The sequence below is a fragment of the Amblyraja radiata genome, chromosome 1, assembly GCF_010909765.2.
Source record: "Amblyraja radiata isolate CabotCenter1 chromosome 1, sAmbRad1.1.pri, whole genome shotgun sequence".
Taxonomy (NCBI): domain Eukaryota; kingdom Metazoa; phylum Chordata; class Chondrichthyes; order Rajiformes; family Rajidae; genus Amblyraja; species Amblyraja radiata.
This window is the reverse complement of record NC_045956.1, coordinates 108,013,311-108,031,879: the sequence shown is the minus strand read 5'-3', so window position 1 is coordinate 108,031,879 and position 18,569 is coordinate 108,013,311. Positions and strand designations below refer to the sequence as shown.

The 18,569-nt window shown below is 42.6% G+C and overlaps 1 protein-coding gene across 1 annotated transcript; it reads left to right on the top strand.

Annotated features, from left to right (window-relative positions):
* Positions 1-892: 892 nt before the first annotated feature.
* LOC116977703 (OCIA domain-containing protein 2-like) lies at positions 893-17,793 on the top strand. The gene is made up of 7 exons (XM_033028389.1): positions 893-1,048; positions 5,079-5,160; positions 6,151-6,204; positions 8,111-8,158; positions 10,618-10,747; positions 16,500-16,604; positions 17,542-17,793. The coding sequence occupies exons 1-7, from the start codon at positions 995-997 to the stop codon at positions 17,555-17,557; spliced, it is 489 nt and encodes a 162-aa protein (XP_032884280.1). The 5' UTR covers positions 893-994; the 3' UTR covers positions 17,558-17,793.
* The last annotated feature ends 776 nt before the right edge of the window (positions 17,794-18,569 follow it).

Sequence of the window (18,569 nt, the reverse complement as noted above, 5' to 3'; positions counted from 1 at the left end):
GAACCAGTTCTAGCCTCTTGTCAAATTATCTGGGTAACTTGTTACCACTTCACAATTACAAAGTTAAGAAGATTTAACTGTAAATTAAATAATACAGTACATGTTTAAAATTAAATTCAAATCATCCCTTTATTTGCTGAGTCCGTCATGCTGCACTCAGAGAATGCTGTACTAAAAACCCGCTGCGCTTTTAGCTGACCAGACATATTAAGATTAATCTGAAGAAGGGTCAACCCAAAACATCACCTACTCATTTTCTGCCTGACCCACTGAGTAACTCCAGCATTTTGTGTCGGCATGAACCAGCATCTGCAGTTCCTTCCTAAACAGACTAATATTCAGTCTGAAGAAGGATTTCGGCCCGAAACGTTGCCTATTTCCTTCGCTCCATATATGCTGCTGCACCCGCTGAGTTTTTCCAGCACTTTTGTCTACCTTCAATTTTCCAGCATCTGCAGTTCCTTCTTAAACTCAGACTAATGTTCTGTCAGGACAATTTTCTTTTTTAACAAAAAAGAATTTTGAATATTCTTCTGAAGAAGGGTCTCGACCCTAAAACGTCACCTATCCATCTTCTCCAGAGATGCTGCCTGAACCCCTGATTTACTCCAGCACCATGTACCCTTTTGTGTATTATCCAGCATCTGCAGTTCTTTGCTTCTAAAATCCTGTCAGATTATTCAAAGATCATTTTTCTCCTGAAAGTTCCAACTACTGCATTAAGGAGAAAACATTTTTGGGCTGGATATATTTCTGAAAAGTTGTACAGTTTATCAGCTAAAGTCTTTGAAGAGGAATGAAAAGAATTTCTCAGTAACTGAAACAGTCTTGGAAACATTGCCAACAAAACATGGGAGGAAAGGACTGGCAGCGTTACAACGCATAAATAGGTGGAGCTATGCAAAAGAGAGATTTAATGCAATAGGAAGTAGTTCACAAGAGAGCTGGGGACTTTGACTTCCAGTTCAGTGAACAGTGTTTAATCAGAACAACAATGTCCAGTGAAACATCCCAGCATCAAAATCAACAACGTGAACCATGTGGAAAAGTAAGTAAGAAAAGTTTGTCTATTCCATAATGTTAAATACAAGAGCAACCTTTGAGAGATTTAAAGTGCAGAACAAAATTCTGATCAACTTTCTGTCAACCTTCATCACTATGTCCATCATTTCCAAAATGTCTAACATTTGCAGATTCTGTGTTTTAAAATTCTGTGGTATTTGTTCAGTGTAAAGTGAACCTCCACCAAATGGCCTGTCCACATTTGTTTAATGAAAAGCAATATGATTTTTATAAACCAAACAAAGCAGGGAAAAGGACCAGGGTCCATCAGTTGCTTGAAACACTGAGTAAATACCTGGACAATGATGAGGGATCTAAAGGTGAAAGATCCACCATGATCTTATTTAGAGCAGGCCAAAGGGATCAATAGCCTCCTCCTGTTTCTACTTTTCATGTTACTAAATCATAAATCCTAAGATTTTAAAGTTCTAACTTCAAGATTCACAATGTACAGCTCTGTGTTTGTCTTTTCAGCCCTTGCAATGTGTCAGGAAGGCAAGCATTGATAGAGAAGGCCTTGAATACTTAAACTAAGACATTTTACAAGGCCAAACTGGTTTAACTGGGTGGGGCTGAAACTATGGCAATGTTCAACATTATGTGACATAGCTGAATGAAAATATTATTGGCATTGTTGAAATCTGTTAGTCCCAACCCCGTCTGTTCAGTGCACTAACTACAGTTTATTTTATGAGGCAGGTACTTTGACCAATGGCTTCTTTCTTCTTAGTTTTTTCAATAAACTAGTAACAGTAAAACATATTTTTAAAGAAGTATTTTTCTTTTAATTGTTAATTGCTTTCCAGAAAGAATTTTATATTAAAGAAACATAGAAACATAGAAAATAGGTGCAGTAGTAGGCCATTCGGCCCTTCGAGCCTGCACCGCCATTCAATATGATCATGGCTGATCATCCAACTCAGTATCCCATCCCTGCCTTCTCTCCATACCCCCTGATCCCTTTAGCCACAAGGGCCACATCTAACTCCCTCTTAAATATAGCCAATGAACTGGCCTCAACTACCTTCTGTGGCAGAGAATTCCACAGATTCACCACTCTCTGTGTAAAAAATGATTTTCTCATCTCGGTCCTAAAAGACTTCCCTCTTATCCTTAAACTGTGACCCCTAGTGCTGGACTTCCCCAACATCGGGAATAATCTTCCTGCATCTAGCCTGTCCAACCCCTTAAGAATTTTGTAAGTTTCTATAAGATCCCCTCTCAATCTTCTGAATTCCAGCGTGTACAAGCCGAGTCTATCCAGTCTTTCTTCATATGAAAGTCCTGCCATCCCAGGAATCAGTCTGGTGAACCTTCTCTGTACTCCCTCTATGGCAAGAATGTCTTTCCTCAGATTAGGATACCAAAGCTGTACGCAATACTCCAGGTGTGGTCTCACCAAGACCCTGTACAACTGCAGTAGAACCTCCCTGCTCTTATACTCAAATCCTTTTGCTATGAATGCTAACATACCATTTGCTTTCTTCACTACCTACTGCACCTGCATTCCTACTTTCAATGACTGGTGTACCATGACACCCAGGTCTCGTTGCATCTCCCCTTTTCCTAATCGGCCACCATTCAGATAATAGTCTACTTTCCTGTTTTTGCCACCAAAGTGGCTAACCTCACATTTATCCACATTATACTGCATCTGCCATACAGTTGCCCACTCACCCAACCTATCCAAGTCACCTTGCAGCCTCCTAGCATCCTCCTCACAGCTAACACTGCCCCCCAGCTTCGTGTCATCCGCAAATGTGAGTTATGTTTGATGAACTCACCACTGTGGATGGAGAAACCACTTTTCTGGTCAGAGGGGAAAGGGGCAGGCTTTCCCCTAAAGCAGTAAAGTCTGAGAAAAGTCCATAGCATCTGATTGTAGAAACAATCCTTTTACACAAAAGGACACAACAGGGCTGAAGTAACTCAGTGGGTCTGGCAGCATATCTGGAGAACATGGATAGGTGAAGTTTCAGGTGGGAACACCAGGATGCTGCAGAGTGCAGTGCTGTAACTCTGTTGTTTGTTGGTTGCATTGGTCTTCTTTTGTCAGAAATGACACAAAATGATCTGTTGAATGTGGAGGCTAATAGGCTGGTAGAGACAAGTGAGCTGGTTGGCAGGGAAGGTTAGGGATGAGAGTAGAGTGTGGAAAATGGAACAGATATGGTCAAAATCCCTGACATCAATCATGTAGAGAATCTATGGTTAAGTAAAAGAAAGGCATATCAAAAGCATTTGTAAGAAATTTGATATCGTCAAAATTGATGCAACAGAGTTGGAGAAAATAATAGGATTTAGTCTGTGTTGGAGCGGGTTTGGAGTAAAGGGCCTGTCCCACGAACATGCAACCTGCATGCGACAAGCGCGACCAAACCGGAAGCGGGGGCTGCGCGGTCGAGTGATCCCCGTACAGGGCCGCTCCCACCAGCATGTGCCTGCATGCGGCGAGCGCGACCAAACCGGAAGTGGGAGCCGCGCGGAGGTCGAGTGAGTGACGTGAAGTTCGAGCGAAGTCCGCGGGAAGTTCGCGCGTGACGTACGGCGTCAAGATGCTGTGTACGGCGTTTTTGAACACGGTCAGTTTTTCGGAGCCCCGCGCGATGTCGGGACCAGCCCTGCACAACTCCATACGGCTCCGGCGATCGAAGTGGGACCGGCCCCACGAGGCCGTACGGCTCAAGCGACCACGTTAGGTCGTGCTTGCCGCATGGAGCCGCATGCTCGTGGGACAGGCCCTTAAGTTTAATCAGTGTTTCTAGGAATCGATGAGCCTCTGGTGGACCTCGGTCAACAATCTATCCCCAGGAGTGGCGTTAATTGACCTCACTTTATGGAACATCAGAACCAGAGTGAACTAATTAGCTCCTTGAATCGGTTTTTCACTTCAGTGTGTTTATGGGTGGTGTATGATCACATTTATATCCCTCTGGTTATCAAAATATCAATGTCAGATTTATAATTAATAATTATTTAGCATCAATTAACATTACCAGAGAAAAGTTCCATACTCCAATGCTCTCTATTTCTCTATTTGTAGCAGTATGTCCTACTTCATTCCTCAAAGGACTGATGCTGATTTTAGATTATAGTAGAAATAGTTTCAGTAGAAATAGTTTATTTCCATCGACCTTTGTTATCCTGACATGTCTTGAAAATGTCCAAATTGCTGTCTACAAATACTCATTTCCGAATTCAGACATGCAACCTCCGTTACCATAATTTAATTTGTAGTACCTATATGTAAGTTGGAAGAGAGGAAAGGCAGGACAAATACTTATGAATGCTAGACACAAAAAGCTGGAGTAACTCGGTGGGACAGGCAACATCTCGGGTCAAGACCCTTCTTCAGACTTCACTTCTTGTGAGTGATAGGTGGATACAGGTGAGGGATTTTTTTGCTAGGCTGATGGTTGGCCAAAGGTCAGAGATAAAAAGAGAAAAGGTGTGAGATAAGGACAGAAAAGGTGCAAATTGTGAAGCAAGGAAGAAATATAGATGGAAAGGAAGTTGGAACGGGTGAAATGGGTGCAAGTTCAGGTGGGGCACAGGGAAGAGTAAGGGGAGGGGGTGAAGGAAGGGTTGTTTGGAGGCGTTACATAAAATTGAAGAATTCAATGTTCATTCTTTGAAATTGTCTATCAACCCCCCCCCCCCCCACCCCCCAGCACTTGTATCCACCTATCTCTCATCATGACTTTATCGGATTTCAATTCTATATCTTTGCACTAAATGTTGGGCCCTTTATCCTTTATTTTTGTACTCTGGACGGCTTATTTGTATAGTCTTTTTTTTTTATAGGATAGTATGTAAACAAATGCTTTTGACTGTATTTTGGGACATGTGGCAATAATAATAAACAGCAACAATGTCATCCATGACAACCATGTCCTCCAGAAATACTTCCTAACCCATTGAGTTACTGCTATATTTTGTGTCTTTTGTTTTGTAACACAGCATCTGTAGTTCCTTGTATTTATCTAATATATAGCTTTTCATTTTTTTCTTCACAGGGTGGATGTGTTAGCACTTTCAGTGATCAGAAAGCTGCGAAGATCGTAAAGGAATGCAAGTCAGAGAGTTTCTGGTTCAGAGGTATGTTCTGATTTACTTATGTTCTAAATGTGTGTCACACTTTAATATTCTTTTCACTTGTGTTTTACAATTCTAAGCAATTGAAAGCCAATGTGTTTGCATGAATAATCTATTTGGTTGTGTATTGGTGGCTGTAATTATCATGTAGTTAGGATATGGCTGCATTGTTGCGGCTGATCTTATTGGATTTTATTTTCTTAACTCTGCCACTGATATATCGACAACCCCAGAATATTGAATAATAATCATGAACAGTTCAGACGTCATGATGCGGCAGTACAAGTCATTGGTGAAACCATACTTGGAGTACTGCGTGCAGTTTTGGTTGCCCAGCTGCAGGCAATAGGGTCAGTCACATTAACTTGGAGAGACTGTAAAAGAGATTCATTAGGATGTTACCTTGTGGGCTTGAATTGTTGGGAGAGGTTAGAGAGGCTAGGATTTTTGGAGTGTATGAGGCTGAGGGGTGACCTTATTGTGGTGCATATCCATGAGGGGCATGGATATAGCGAATGCTCACAGTCTTTCTGCAAGGGTCGATAATTCTAAAACTAGAGGGTAGAGGTTTAAACTGAGACGGGAGAGATTTAAGAAGGACCTCAGGGGTAACATAGATGCTATAAAGGTGGATACGATTATGACTTTTAAAATAAATTTGGACAGAAATGTGTATTCGGAGGATTTAGAGGGCAGTGGGCCAAATATATGCAAAAAGGGACTAGCCCAGTACGCCAACTTGGTAGGCCCGGAAAGATGGGCCAAAGGGTCTGTTTCCATGTTTTACACCATTATGATTCTACATTTGTTAACAGTTTTATTTCCCGGTAGTAGTAGTGTTCTACATTTTAGAAATAGGAAATTTCATCCCGTCTGCCATTGTAAATTTGCAGATATTATTATAAAGGTATTTTTATACAATTGTGCAGATACTTGTTTTGCATTAAAATATTTGATAGAATGCTGTTCATCTGTGTAAATTTTGCTTTTCAGCTGTGCCTTTATCTCTTGGAAGTATGCTGGTTACCACAGGTTTGGTGCACAAAGGTATCATAAAAGATTAATCTGCAACGTAAAAGTATAAAGATAACCAATTGGTAACATTTGGGTTGGTTCAAATTCTCCCAATCAACTTTAATTTTGGTGGATGATCCAAAGGAGCGGTGCTGGAATTTGCTCTCTATGGTGAAGTAGGCATGTATTCAATGATATGTTACACACTCTTCCCAAAATGCAACACCTCGCACTTCTCTGTATTAAACTCCATTAACCATTCCTCAGCCCACCTGTCCATCCAATCAAGATCCCGTTGCAATTTTTGACAACCATCTTTGCTATCTACGATGCCAACCACTTTATAACCCACTTCTAACCTCCCGTAGATAAACACATATTCAGCAGCAGGTTACACACCCTGACTAATGAATGATATTTTAAAAAGATAATCCGCAAGTTTATTTCTTCTATCTGTTGCTGTAATTCCACACTTTGAATGCTTTAGGAATGAATTTATGGTTCGGGACCCTTTTTCAGACTGTAAAGAGTTGGGGGGGGGGGGGGGGGGGGGGGGGGGGCAAAGAAAGCTCGAAGAGAGGAGGCGCAGGTCCAAAAAAAAGGACAAAAGGACAAAAAGGACAAAAGGACAAAAAAAAGACAAAAAGGTCTGAAGAAGGGTCTCGACCCGGAACGTCACCCATTCCTTGTCTCCAGAGAGTGGGCTGAAAGATGGCAGATGGAGTTTAATGCTGATAAGTGTGAGGTGCTACATCTTGGCAGGACAAATCAAAATAGGACGTACATGGTAAATGGTAGCGAATTGAGGAATGCAATTGAACAGAGGGATCTCGGTTTAACTGTGCATAGTTCCCTGAAGGTGGAATCTCATGTAGATAGGGTGGTAAAGAAAGCTTTTGGTGTACTGGCCTTTATAAATCAGAGCATTGATTATAGAAGTTGGGATGTAATGTTAAAATTGTACAAGTCATTGGTGAGGCCAATTCAGGAGTATGGTGTACAATTTTGGTCGCCTAATTATAGGAAGGATGTCTACAAAATAGAGAGAGTACAGAGGAGATTTACTAGAATGTTGCCTGGGTTTCAGCAACTAAGTTACAGAGAAAGGTTGAACAAGTTAGGTCTTTATTCTTTGGAGCGCAGAAGGTTAAGGGGGGACTTGATAGAGGTCTTTAAAATTATGAGAGGGATAGACAGAGTTGACGTGGATAAGCTTTTCCCATTGAGAGTAGGGACGATTCAAATAAGAGGACATGATTTGAGAATTAAGGGACAGAAGTTTAGGGGTAACATGAGGGGGAACTTCTTTACGCAGAGAGTGGTAGCTGTGTGGAATGAGCTTCCAGTGGAAGTGGTGGAGGCAGGTTTGATTTTATCATTTAAAAATAAATTGGATAGGTATATGGACGGGAAAGGAATGGAAGGTTATGGTCTGAGTGCAGGTAGATGGGACTAGGGGAAAAATAAGTGTTCGGCACGGACTTGAAGGGCCGAGATGGCCTGTTTTCCGTGCTGTAATTGTTATATGGTTATATGGTTATAGATGCTGCCTGTTCAACTGAGTTACTCCAGCTTTTTGTGAGAGTCTAAAGAAGGGTCTCGGCCCGAAAGATCACCCATTCTTTCTCTCATGAGATGATGCCTGTCGCGCTGAATTACTCCAGCATATGTTGGCTCTAGGCGCTGGACAAAGCCTGGCAGGTAATAGACAAACACAGGCGAGGCGGGGTTTTAATAGGCGGATGGTTGGACAAAAGCCAGAGATGAAAAGAAGGTGGGTGGGGGGTGATAGAGGGTTATTAAGTTTTTTAATTTACTTTGAAGCTACAGATTTGAGGAATTTAAGCTCTGTAAAGACAAAACAAAATAATATTTCAACAAATAAAATATCAATTAATTTTGCACGAAATTGTAACAATTTTTTATGTTTCATCTGTAGGAATTCTTTCTCCTTCAAAAAAGTATGGGCTGATCCCTAAAGTTGCACGTAAGTTAATGATTTATACTGTGGTGTCGATTAAACTGCAAAACATTGTGTGTCATGTTGGAAATTGCGATCACAGAAACCATTAGGGGATTTACATTGAGTCAGTTACATTCTATGGACTGATTTTCTTTCATGTCCAAGACAAAATGATGAGAAGCCTCGCACCAGCCTGAATAGCATTCCTCCTGGGAATGCTTCATCTAGCAATTCCTATCTACCATATGACAGTAGACAATAGACAATAGACAATAGGTGCAGGAGTAGGCCATTCGGCCCTTAAAGCCAGCACCACCATTCAATGTGATCATGGCTGATCATCCCCAATCAGTATCCCGTTCCTGCCTTCTCCCCATATCCCCTGACTCCACTATCTTTAAGAGCCCTATCCAGCTCTCTCTTGAAAGCATCCAGAGAACCTGCCTCCACCGCCCTCTGAGGCAGAGAATTCCACACACTCACAACTCTATGTGAGAAAAAGTGTTTCCTCGTCTCCGTTCTAAATGGCCTACCTCTTATTCTTAAACTGTGGCCCCTGGTTCTGGACTCCCCCAACATCGGGAACATGTTTCCTGCCTCCAGCATGTCCAAACCCTTAACAATCTTATATGTTTCAATAAGATACCCTCTCATCCTTCTAAACTCCAGAGTGTACAAGCCCAGCTGCTCCATTCTCTCAGCATATGACAGTCCCGCCATCCCGGGAATTAACCTTGTAAACCTCAAATATGAAAAGGCAGCGAAGAGTTGTGGAAAAGTTCATGGCAGATTTGTTTTCATTTGAAGATTGTTACCTGAACTCGCTATGGAGGAAGAAGGAAGTGACAGTTCAATGCATTTTATTGACATGGAATACCTTGCAACAGCCTTTTCTTCCTCGTTATCTGCGCGGTCACTTATCTGCTGAAGTTTGGTCTTCACTGGAGCATTGTTTCCACTCTGCACTGACCTTTCATCCCTTTAAGGTAGACAAAAATGTTGGTGAAATTCAGCGGGTGAGGTAGCATCAATGGAGAGAAGGAATAGGCGATGTTTCGGGTTGAGATCCTTCTTCAGACATGGAGAAAATGTCAACATTAAGACATTTAAACATTCCATGGCTTTAAACTCTTTTGCAACACTGCAGCAACAGTGTGAATTCATTAGTTCTGGAAACTCATTGACGGGAACTCATCTGAAACCTGCCACAAATCATCTTCTGTTTTGGGGTGGTACCTCAAGATTGAGGATGATTTACTTCCCCTCTAGTTCTGCGGATTTTTCAGTGACCAATAAGGTGAACGTGGGACCTGCAGAACGTGGGACTGTTGTGGATGGAGGAGGTGCCCAAAGTGTGGGCGGGGGCGGGGTGGGGGGGGGGGGGGGGGAGGGGTAGTTTGAACTGTTTTTGCCATTTACACAGGGTTTCTGTGCTCTTCTGACACATGCAATCCTTGCCATTAGAAGATAGAACATACAGCACAAGAACAGGCCCGCTGGCCCATGGTGGTCATGGCAAACATGATGCCAGATTAAACTAATTCCTCTGCCTACAAGTGATCCATATCCCTCTCTCTCTGTATATCAATGTACCTAGCTGAAAGTCTCTTAAATGCCACTCTCTTATCTGTCCTCTGCCAGGTTGTCCTAACATTCCTTGACACCAGTCTGCACTGCAATCAGGATTGTAGTGGACCCGCTGGTGCAGACTGCAATTTGCATGCTATTGTGAAGTAGGCATATGATGTATTTGAATTTCTGTGCGCAGGTATATTTGAAAAGGAAGTTTCATGGTTTCTTCCAGTTGATGGAATCAATGGTCTTGGTGAGGTCAAGAAAAGAGGATTCTTTAGTTTAGTTTAGTTTAGTTTAGAAACAGGCCATTTGACCCACCAAGTCAGCACCGATCAGCGATCCCTGCACATTAACACTATCGTACACACACTAGGGACAATTCTACATTTATACCAAGCCAATTAACCTACAAACCTGTACATCTTTGGAGTGCGGGAGGAAATTGAAGATCTCAGAGAAAACCCACACGGTCACGGGGGGATCATCCAAACTCCGTACAGACAGCACCTGTAGTCGGGATCGAACCCGGGACTCTGGCGCAGTAAGCGCTGTAAGGCAGCAACTCTACTGCTGCACCACCGTGCCGCCCTACATGATTCTGGTGAAGACCTTACCTGCGGCAAACAGCTTCACTTTATTTTATAATTACTGCGACTGGATTTGTATCCTTTGCTGAATATAGTCGAGTTTACAAGGTCCAAGGTCCTTTAGTGTGTCCTCCTCTTTGTAGGCATAAATACTGAAGAACAAGATGGATTAAATATGAGCTGATCAGTAGAAATTTCTGCTCATCACAACTGTCTCCACAGGAAACTCTCTCCTCCCAAACATTTAATGTTGTTTCACATTTCTTGGCAGTCAGATTTTGCAATCATTCTCACCCCCATTTTCTGAATATGGTTTTACAGTGGCTGGAATACTTGGATTTATGATCGGAAAAATATCTTACATGGGAGTTTGTCGTAAGAAGTTTCAAAATGCCGGATTTGAGCATTCTGGACACAGAATGCCTCCAGGATACATAAAGTTCCTTTTTGGGTAAGTTATTTAAAATAATTATAAGGACAAAAAAGTCTCTGTCACTCTTAGTGATGCAGTAAAAGCAATGTTTCAGCCGTTGATGACCATTCCTGCTTTACATTCATAATCCTGTGAATTCCACATCCTCTTATCAACTCCCTCTCAATAACTTCCAGCAGTTTTTCAGGCTTAAAATTCCAGATCAAAGTGAAAATAAAATCCCTCAACGCTGGATACTTTGATGTGGATTTTAAATCTATAGCAACCCCTCATTATTACGGACCTCATTATAATAGATTTCAGTTAAAGTGGTCCGTCCGACCGAACCTGTGCTGCCAATGCCACACCTGGCCCACACCGTCGCCTCGGCAGCATCTACATTCCTTCATGACCAGGCTGGGTGGCTGACACCAACTCTGGCCCCTCTAGCTGGTTCCAGACCGGACCTACTGCTGCTACCACCGACCCACACGGCTTCCTCTGCCACTTCCAGGCCAGGCCTGCCGCCGCACTCCTTACATGTATTCCGGCCGCCTGCGGGCCACCACCACTCAGCCGATCCTCGCCTAAATTCACCAGTTCCAGACCGAGAGCCTGAAGAAAGGTCTCGACCCAAAATGTTACCTATCCATGTTCAGAGATGCGGCCTAAAGGGCCTGTCCCACTTACGTGTCCTTGACATGCAAATTGAGGTGCATGGGCATTGTATGGCCGCGTGGTGCCGGTCCCACTGAGAAGCACGGGAGCGTATGTAGTTGTGCGCGACATCGCGCAGGGCTCCAAAATTTTTGTAGCAAACAAAATCTTCGCGCACCAACGGCCTGTCATGTAACTGACGACCAAAGTGGGACAGGCCCAAGACCCTGGCGCGACGCAACATCTCACCTCCAACAGCAGCAGAAGCAGGCAAACGATCGCCGAACTCGGCCTGGGGCTCACGGCCGTTGCGGTCCAGATCCGCCCCCACTTCTACTCCCAGAGCACGGCCAAGAAAATTGAAGATGGACACAAAATGCAGGAGTAACTCAGCAGGACCGGCAGCATCTCTGGAGAGAAGCAATGGGTGACATTTCGGGTCAAGAACCTTCTTTCAGACTGAAGAAGAGTCTCGACACGAAACGTCACCCATTGCTTCTCTCCAGAGTTGCTGCCGGTCCCTCTTAGTTACTCCTGCATTTTGTGTCCATCTTCAAATGACGTCACACGGGCACATGAAATCGCACGCGACCTTCGCGGGACCGTCGCGTCACATAGCGGCCACGAGGTCGCGTAACTAGCGTGCCAAGGACACGTAAGTGGAACAGGGGCTTAACCCACTGAGTTACTCCGATACTTTGTGTCCATTTGTGTATTAACCAGCAGCTGCAGTTCTTTGTTTCTTCTACTTATACAATGATACTCCATTACTTGGTAATCCCTTACTTGGTTATAGTGGACAATTGGCAATAACGAACAACATCCCCCATCCCCCCCCCCCCCCCATGGACATTCATGGTAGGTAACTTATAAATATTGATGTACAGAGCCACATTGGGATAAAAGTTCATAGCTCTCTGAAAATGGTAACACAGGTGGATAGTGTAGTGAAGCTTGCCTGCCTTTCTTAGGCAGGAGTATTGAGTATAAAAGTTGGGACATCATGTGCAGCTGTATATGCCACACTTGGAATATTGAATGCAATTTTAGTCTCCTCATTATCGAAAGGTATCGCTGGAGAGAGTGCAGAAGTTTTCCATTGGGAAGGAAGGGCTATAGTTACAAAGAGAAATTGGATTGGCTGGGATTGTTCTCAATGGAGTGCAGGCAACTGAGGGGTTAACAGAGAGGTTTATACAATTATTGGGGGCATAGATGGGGAATATAATCACAATCTTTAGAAAGGGATAGTGGTGTCAAAAACTAGGCGACATAGGTTTGTTCATCAGTCAATGAAAGTAAGCATGCAGGTATAGCAGGCAGTAAAGAAACCCTTGTTTTTCCTCTCTGCTTGTCCAGCTTCTTCTAACACACACCAAACCTCATTTACTACCAGATTAGCACATTCCCCATTCTAAGCATTCTTTGCTAAGGGAGTGATTCTTGAATTCCCAATTGGGATTGACTAATGACTTCTAGTTTTGGCATGTATCAATGGAAACTTTCTTGATATGTACATTAAGAGCTCCAGTTCTTTCCTGGCCTCACCTTCTCATTTATCATTTCTCTTACTCTTAAAGTTGATTCTCCAACCCCCTTTTGCCCAAATAATGTTTTCCTAGTTCAATGGGCTCCCATCCACCTCAAATGGGTTCAATCCCGATATCCAAAGCTGTCTTTGTGAAGTTTGCATATTCTCCCTGTGACCAGATGCCCACACCCAAGAGCAGCAGGTTAGTAAGTGTAGACTAAACCATATTAGTCTGCCTTTACTATATCTATCACCACACATATTATGCATGCTGCACATTCCGTATGTAGTCCAGTCCGGATCTTCATCCCTACCCCGGACAATTGATAACGGCACTTCACCATCTCACGGTCAGACTTGATGCTGACTACAGAGATGATACCATGTAATGTTTCCTCCGCTTGTGTTGCAATAAAGACTATGAGTTGTTACTCCTGTGTACAGGTCTCATTACACAACAATAAGTTAATTGGCCAACATAAATTGTCGCTAGTGTGTAAGTGAGTGGTAGAATCTGGGCAGCAGAGTAGCGCAGTTGGTCGAGCTGCTGCCTCACAGTGGCATTGACTTAGGTTTGATCCTGACCACAGGTGCTGTCTGTGTGGAGATTCCATGTTCTCTCTGTGACCATATGGGTTTGCTCTGGTTGCTCCAGTTTTCTCTCACATCTCAAAGACGTGTGGGTCTGTAGGTTAATTGACATTTGTAACATTGCCACCGGTGTGTATGGAGTGGATGAGAAAGCGAGATAACAGAACTCATGTGAACTGGTGATCGATGGTCAGTGTGCGGACTCGGTGGGCCGGAGAGCCTGTTTTAAAAAAAAATCTTGAAGGAGTTGATGGGAATGTGAACAGAGTCTAAAATGGGATACATGTGGGATAACTGTAAATTGGTGCTTGATAGTAAAGAGGGACTTGCAGGGTCTGTTTTCCCTCTCGTTTGATTTCATGGCATCTATACAGTACATTCAGAAAGTATTCAGACTGTTTCACTTTTTCCACATTTTGTTACGTTTACAGCCTTATTCTAAAGGATTATATTCAATAATGTTATCATCAATCTACACACAATACCTCATAATAAAAAAAAGGGAAAACAGTTGTTTAGGGATTTTTGCAAAGTAATTATAAAGAAATAACAGAAATATCAAATTTACACAAGTATTCAAACCCTTTGCTATGACACTCAAAATTGAGCTTTGGTGCATCCTTGAACTGTTTCTTGTATTATCCTTGAACTGTTTCTATAACTTGATTGGAGTCCACCAGTGGTAAATTAAATTGATTGGACATGATTTGGAAAGGCACACACCTGTCTATATAAGGACTCACAGTTGACAGTGTATGTCAGAGCAAAAACCAAGCCATGAAGACAAAGGAATTGTCCGTAGACCTCCGAGACAGGATTGTGTCGAGACACAGATCTGGGGAAGGGTATAAAACAATTTCTGCAGCATTGCAGGTCCCGAAGAGCACAGTGGCCTCCGTCATTCTTCAATGGAAAAACTTTGAAACCACTTCATAGAGCTGGCCGCCCGGCCAAACTGAACAATCAGGGGAGAAGGGCCTTGGTCAGGGAGGTGACCAGGAACCCGATGGTCACTCTGACAGAGCTCCAGAGTTCCTCTGTGGAGATGGGAGAATCTTCCAGAAGGACAACTATATCTGCAGCACTCCACCAATCAGGCGTTTATGGTAGAGTGGCCAGACGGAAGCCACTCCTCAGTAAAAGGCACATGACAGCCTGCTTGGAGTTTGCCAAAAGGCACCTAAACAAGATTCTCTGGTCTGATGAAACCAAGATTGAACTCTTTGGCCTGAATGCCAAGTGTCACGTCTGGAGGGAACCAGGCACCGCTCATCACCTGGCCAATACCATCACCTGGCCAATACCATACCTACGGCGAAGCATGCTGTGGGGATGTTTTTCAGCAGCAGGAACTGGGAGACTAGTCAGGATCGAGGGAAAGATGAATGGAGCAAAGTACAGAGAGATCCTTGATGAAAACCTGCTCCAGAGCGTTCTGGACCTCAGACTGGTGCAGAGGTTCACTTTCCAACAGGACAACGACCCTAAGCACACAGCCAAGACAACGCAGGATTGGCTTCGTGACAAGTCGGTGAATGTCCTTGAGTGGCCCAGCCAGAGCCCGGACTTGAACGTGATCGAATATCTCTGTAGGGACCTGAAAATAGTTGTGCATCGACGCTTCCCATCCAATCTGACAGAGCTTGAGAGGATCTGCAGGGAAGAATGGGAGATATTACCCAAATACAGGTGTGCCAAGCCTGTAGCGTCATACCCAAGGAGACTTGAGGCTGTAATCACTGCCAAAGGTGCCTCAACAAAGTACTCAGTAAGGGTAATGTGGGTAAGGGTAATATCATACTTATGTAAATGTAATATTTAACTTATTTATTTTTAATTACTTTGCAAAAATTACTAAACACCCGTTTTCACTTTTTTATTGAGGGGGTATTGTGTAGAGATTGAAATTTTTTTTTTTAATGCATTTTAGAATAAGGCTGTAATGTAACAAAATGTGGAAAAAGTGAAGGGGTCTGAATACTTTCTGAATGCACTGTACCTCTATAACATAATGTTTCAGGCTCCCAACCTCAGATAATGACATCATTCCTCACAGTGTGTGGAATGAAAGATAGTACTCCAATAATATGGCACGACCAGATTTTGGTGGTGTCTAGTTGGCAGATTATCTGGAATCTTAGATGTTATTCCAATTAATACTCTCTTGCAGTTGTAATTTACTTTCTAAAAAAGATGTTACACTGCGGTATAATAAAATTTCCAGCAAACCTGGTAAGTTTAAAGGGAGCACAGGAAACTCAGTCTCAAAGCCCTGTCCCACGGTAGGAGTTCATTCCAAGAGCTCTCCCGAGTTTGCCGATTCGAACTCAGAGATTTACGGTAATGGCCACTCGTCGGTACTCGGGGCTCTCGTGGACATTTTTCAACATGTTGAAAAATCTTCACGAGTCTTCCCGTGCTTACCTGCTTTTAGCGATTCTTCCTGAGTACCTGCCATTCGCGTTATGAGCCGCTTAGAGACGTCCCCGAGCTCCGATGTACGTTCCACTACGTTCATTCTCCGTGCTTACCACGAGTTTAATTTTTTTTTAACTCGGGAGAGCTCTTGGAATGAACTCGTACCATGGGACAGGGCTTTATAGGGAATCAATACCTGGGCAGCAGGCAATGGACCATCGGGGTTTTTGAACAATTGAAAACAGATCAGAATTTTATTGCTTCCCAGCCTGTGGAGTAAAGAGCAACAATCTGTACGAGAATGAGAACATTTGTTAATTGCAGGGGTGAATCACTGACTGGGGACAAGAGTTACTATCAATGTAATATTTTAAGCAAAGCCACTGGCCAGCCACTACGTAAACAAAAATTAAGGTTTTTGGCCTTTTGGAATCAAATACCTGATTATAATAAAATCAGAACAAGAACTGTTGAAAATATACAGATGACCATGTAGCATCTGTGAAGTAACAGAAGTAGTATTCAGCAAGGTGAATCAGCCTATGGCAAACATACTTAATATGTTATACTAACTTGCAAGATGATATATTCCAGCAAACCCTATTACGAGAGTAACTACAGCAAAGATAAAAATGAACCTCACCAACACACAGATGATTCAAGCAAATCTCAGCCAACTCTAGCAACTGATGACTCAAGGTATGTGACTTGGTGTATTTTGTACATTAATAAATACAATGATGTTTTAGAATAAGTATATTATAGATTAGAAATTAGACAATTTGTTTTTGGAACCTGTAAACATGTTTAATCTAAATTTTCTACTGTGAGATAACGAGAGTATTCCTTAAATATTGCCTGCTTTTTTAGCGGAAAAAGAAATGAAGGAGGAACTCATGGGTCGGGCAGCATCTGTTGAGGGAAATGGGCAGATGACATTTTGGATCAGTATGCTTGGAGTAGAGGGGAGGTAGTTGGTAGAGAGAGATAAGGGGAAGGATTGAGCAAGAACTAGCAAGAAATAGGTAAGGAGGGCTCGATTGGCAGATGATTAGCAGGTGGGGGAGTAATGGGTGGAGATGGTAACCAAGGTTGATGAAGTGGAGAAGCCATCAAGGGGCAGATGAGGAATCCGATAAGAAGATGGGGAGTGAAATGCAGCATCAGAGGAAGGAGGTGGGAGGAAAGTAAAGGTTGGGAGACAAGCAGATGAAAAAGTCAAAGGGAACTAGGTGATGGGGGGGCCAGTATGCAGGAAAAATAAAGTGTACACAGTCTGAAGGGCCTAATCTGAAATGTTGTTTATTTGCCTCCATAGAAATTGCCTGAATCATGAGTCCTTAAGTAGTTTTTCCCCTCATGATTCCAGTCTTGGCAATCTCTTGTGTATCCATTAACTGGCATCTTTACATTTCTTTTAATTGTGGGATGAATGAATGTCCCCAGTGTGACATTGACAGGTGGAGAGGGAATTGTCAGTGGTTACTGCTTATTGTACCTTTCAGGAGTAGAAGTAGTAGTCCATTGTATTTTTATTTGGATTAGGTTTCATGAGCATGTATGTATTCTTTAAGCAGGTGAATCGTTAAATATTTGACAATTAAAATATTATTGAAATTATTTTTTTCCCCCACAGTTCAAAGCCTACCTGAAGAATAAATATTACATTCCATCCCAAACCTGGCCATGACATTCAGCAGGTTCATTGTAGCTCATATGGATCCACATAACTTCTAATGTTTGAAAAGTTTCTCAATTATCTCAACAATAATGGAAAAAGCAATGCTATATAGCTGTAATTATAGATAAGTCTGATTGTATTTTAAGAGCAGTGTGACGGCATTTGTTATTCTGTTAGTAATAAAATATAAACAACCACAAAACGTCAAGTAACGCGAGTTGTATTTATTACCCATTTTAGAACTCCATGCACAAATTTCATCACAAATATTTCCAGGTTAGACGAATCAATGAACTTCCTGTACCCCAGTAAGAACATAAATTTAAACAATAATGCTATTTCTATTTGAATTGAATTGAAAGGTATAGCATGCAAACAAGCCCATCGGCCCACTGAGTCCATGCCGACTATCAAATATGAATTTTATAACCATATAACAATTACAGCACGGAAACAGGCCATCTCGGCCCTTCTAGTCCATGCCGAACACCTATTCTCCCCTAGTCCCATCTACCTACACTCAGACCATAACCCTCCATTCCTTTCCCGTCCATATACCTATCCAATTTATTTTTAAATGATCGAACCTGCCTCCACCACTTCCACTGGAAGCTCATTCCACACAGCTACCACTCTCTGAGTAAAGAGGTTCCCCCTCATGTTACCCCTAAACTTCTGTCCCTTAATTCTCAAATCATGTCCTCTTGTTTGAATTTTCCCTACTCTCAATGGGAAAAGCTTATCCACGTCAACGCTGTCTATCCCTCTCATAATTTTAAAGACCTCCATCAAGTCCCCCCTTAACCTTCTGCGCTCCAAAGAATAAAGACCTAACTTGTTCAATCTTTCTCTGTAACTTAGTTGCTGAAACCCAGGCAACATTCTAGTAAATCTCCTCTGTCCTCTCTCTATTTTGTTGACATCTTGCCTATAATTTGGCGACCAAAATTGTACACCATACTCCAGAATTGGCCTCACCAATG

Bases quoted from the DNA above. Each gene is read 5' to 3' on its own strand.
- LOC116977703 (XM_033028389.1), top strand. From the start codon at position 995: ATGTCCAGTGAAACATCCCAGCATCAAAATCAACAACGTGAACCATGT. The intron at 1,049-5,078 runs GTAAGTAAGAAA...TTTTCTTCACAG, and splicing joins AACGTGAACCATGTGGAAAA to GGTGGATGTGTTAGCACTTT. The intron at 10,748-16,499 runs GTAAGTTATTTA...GATATATTCCAG, and splicing joins TACATAAAGTTCCTTTTTGG to CAAACCCTATTACGAGAGTA.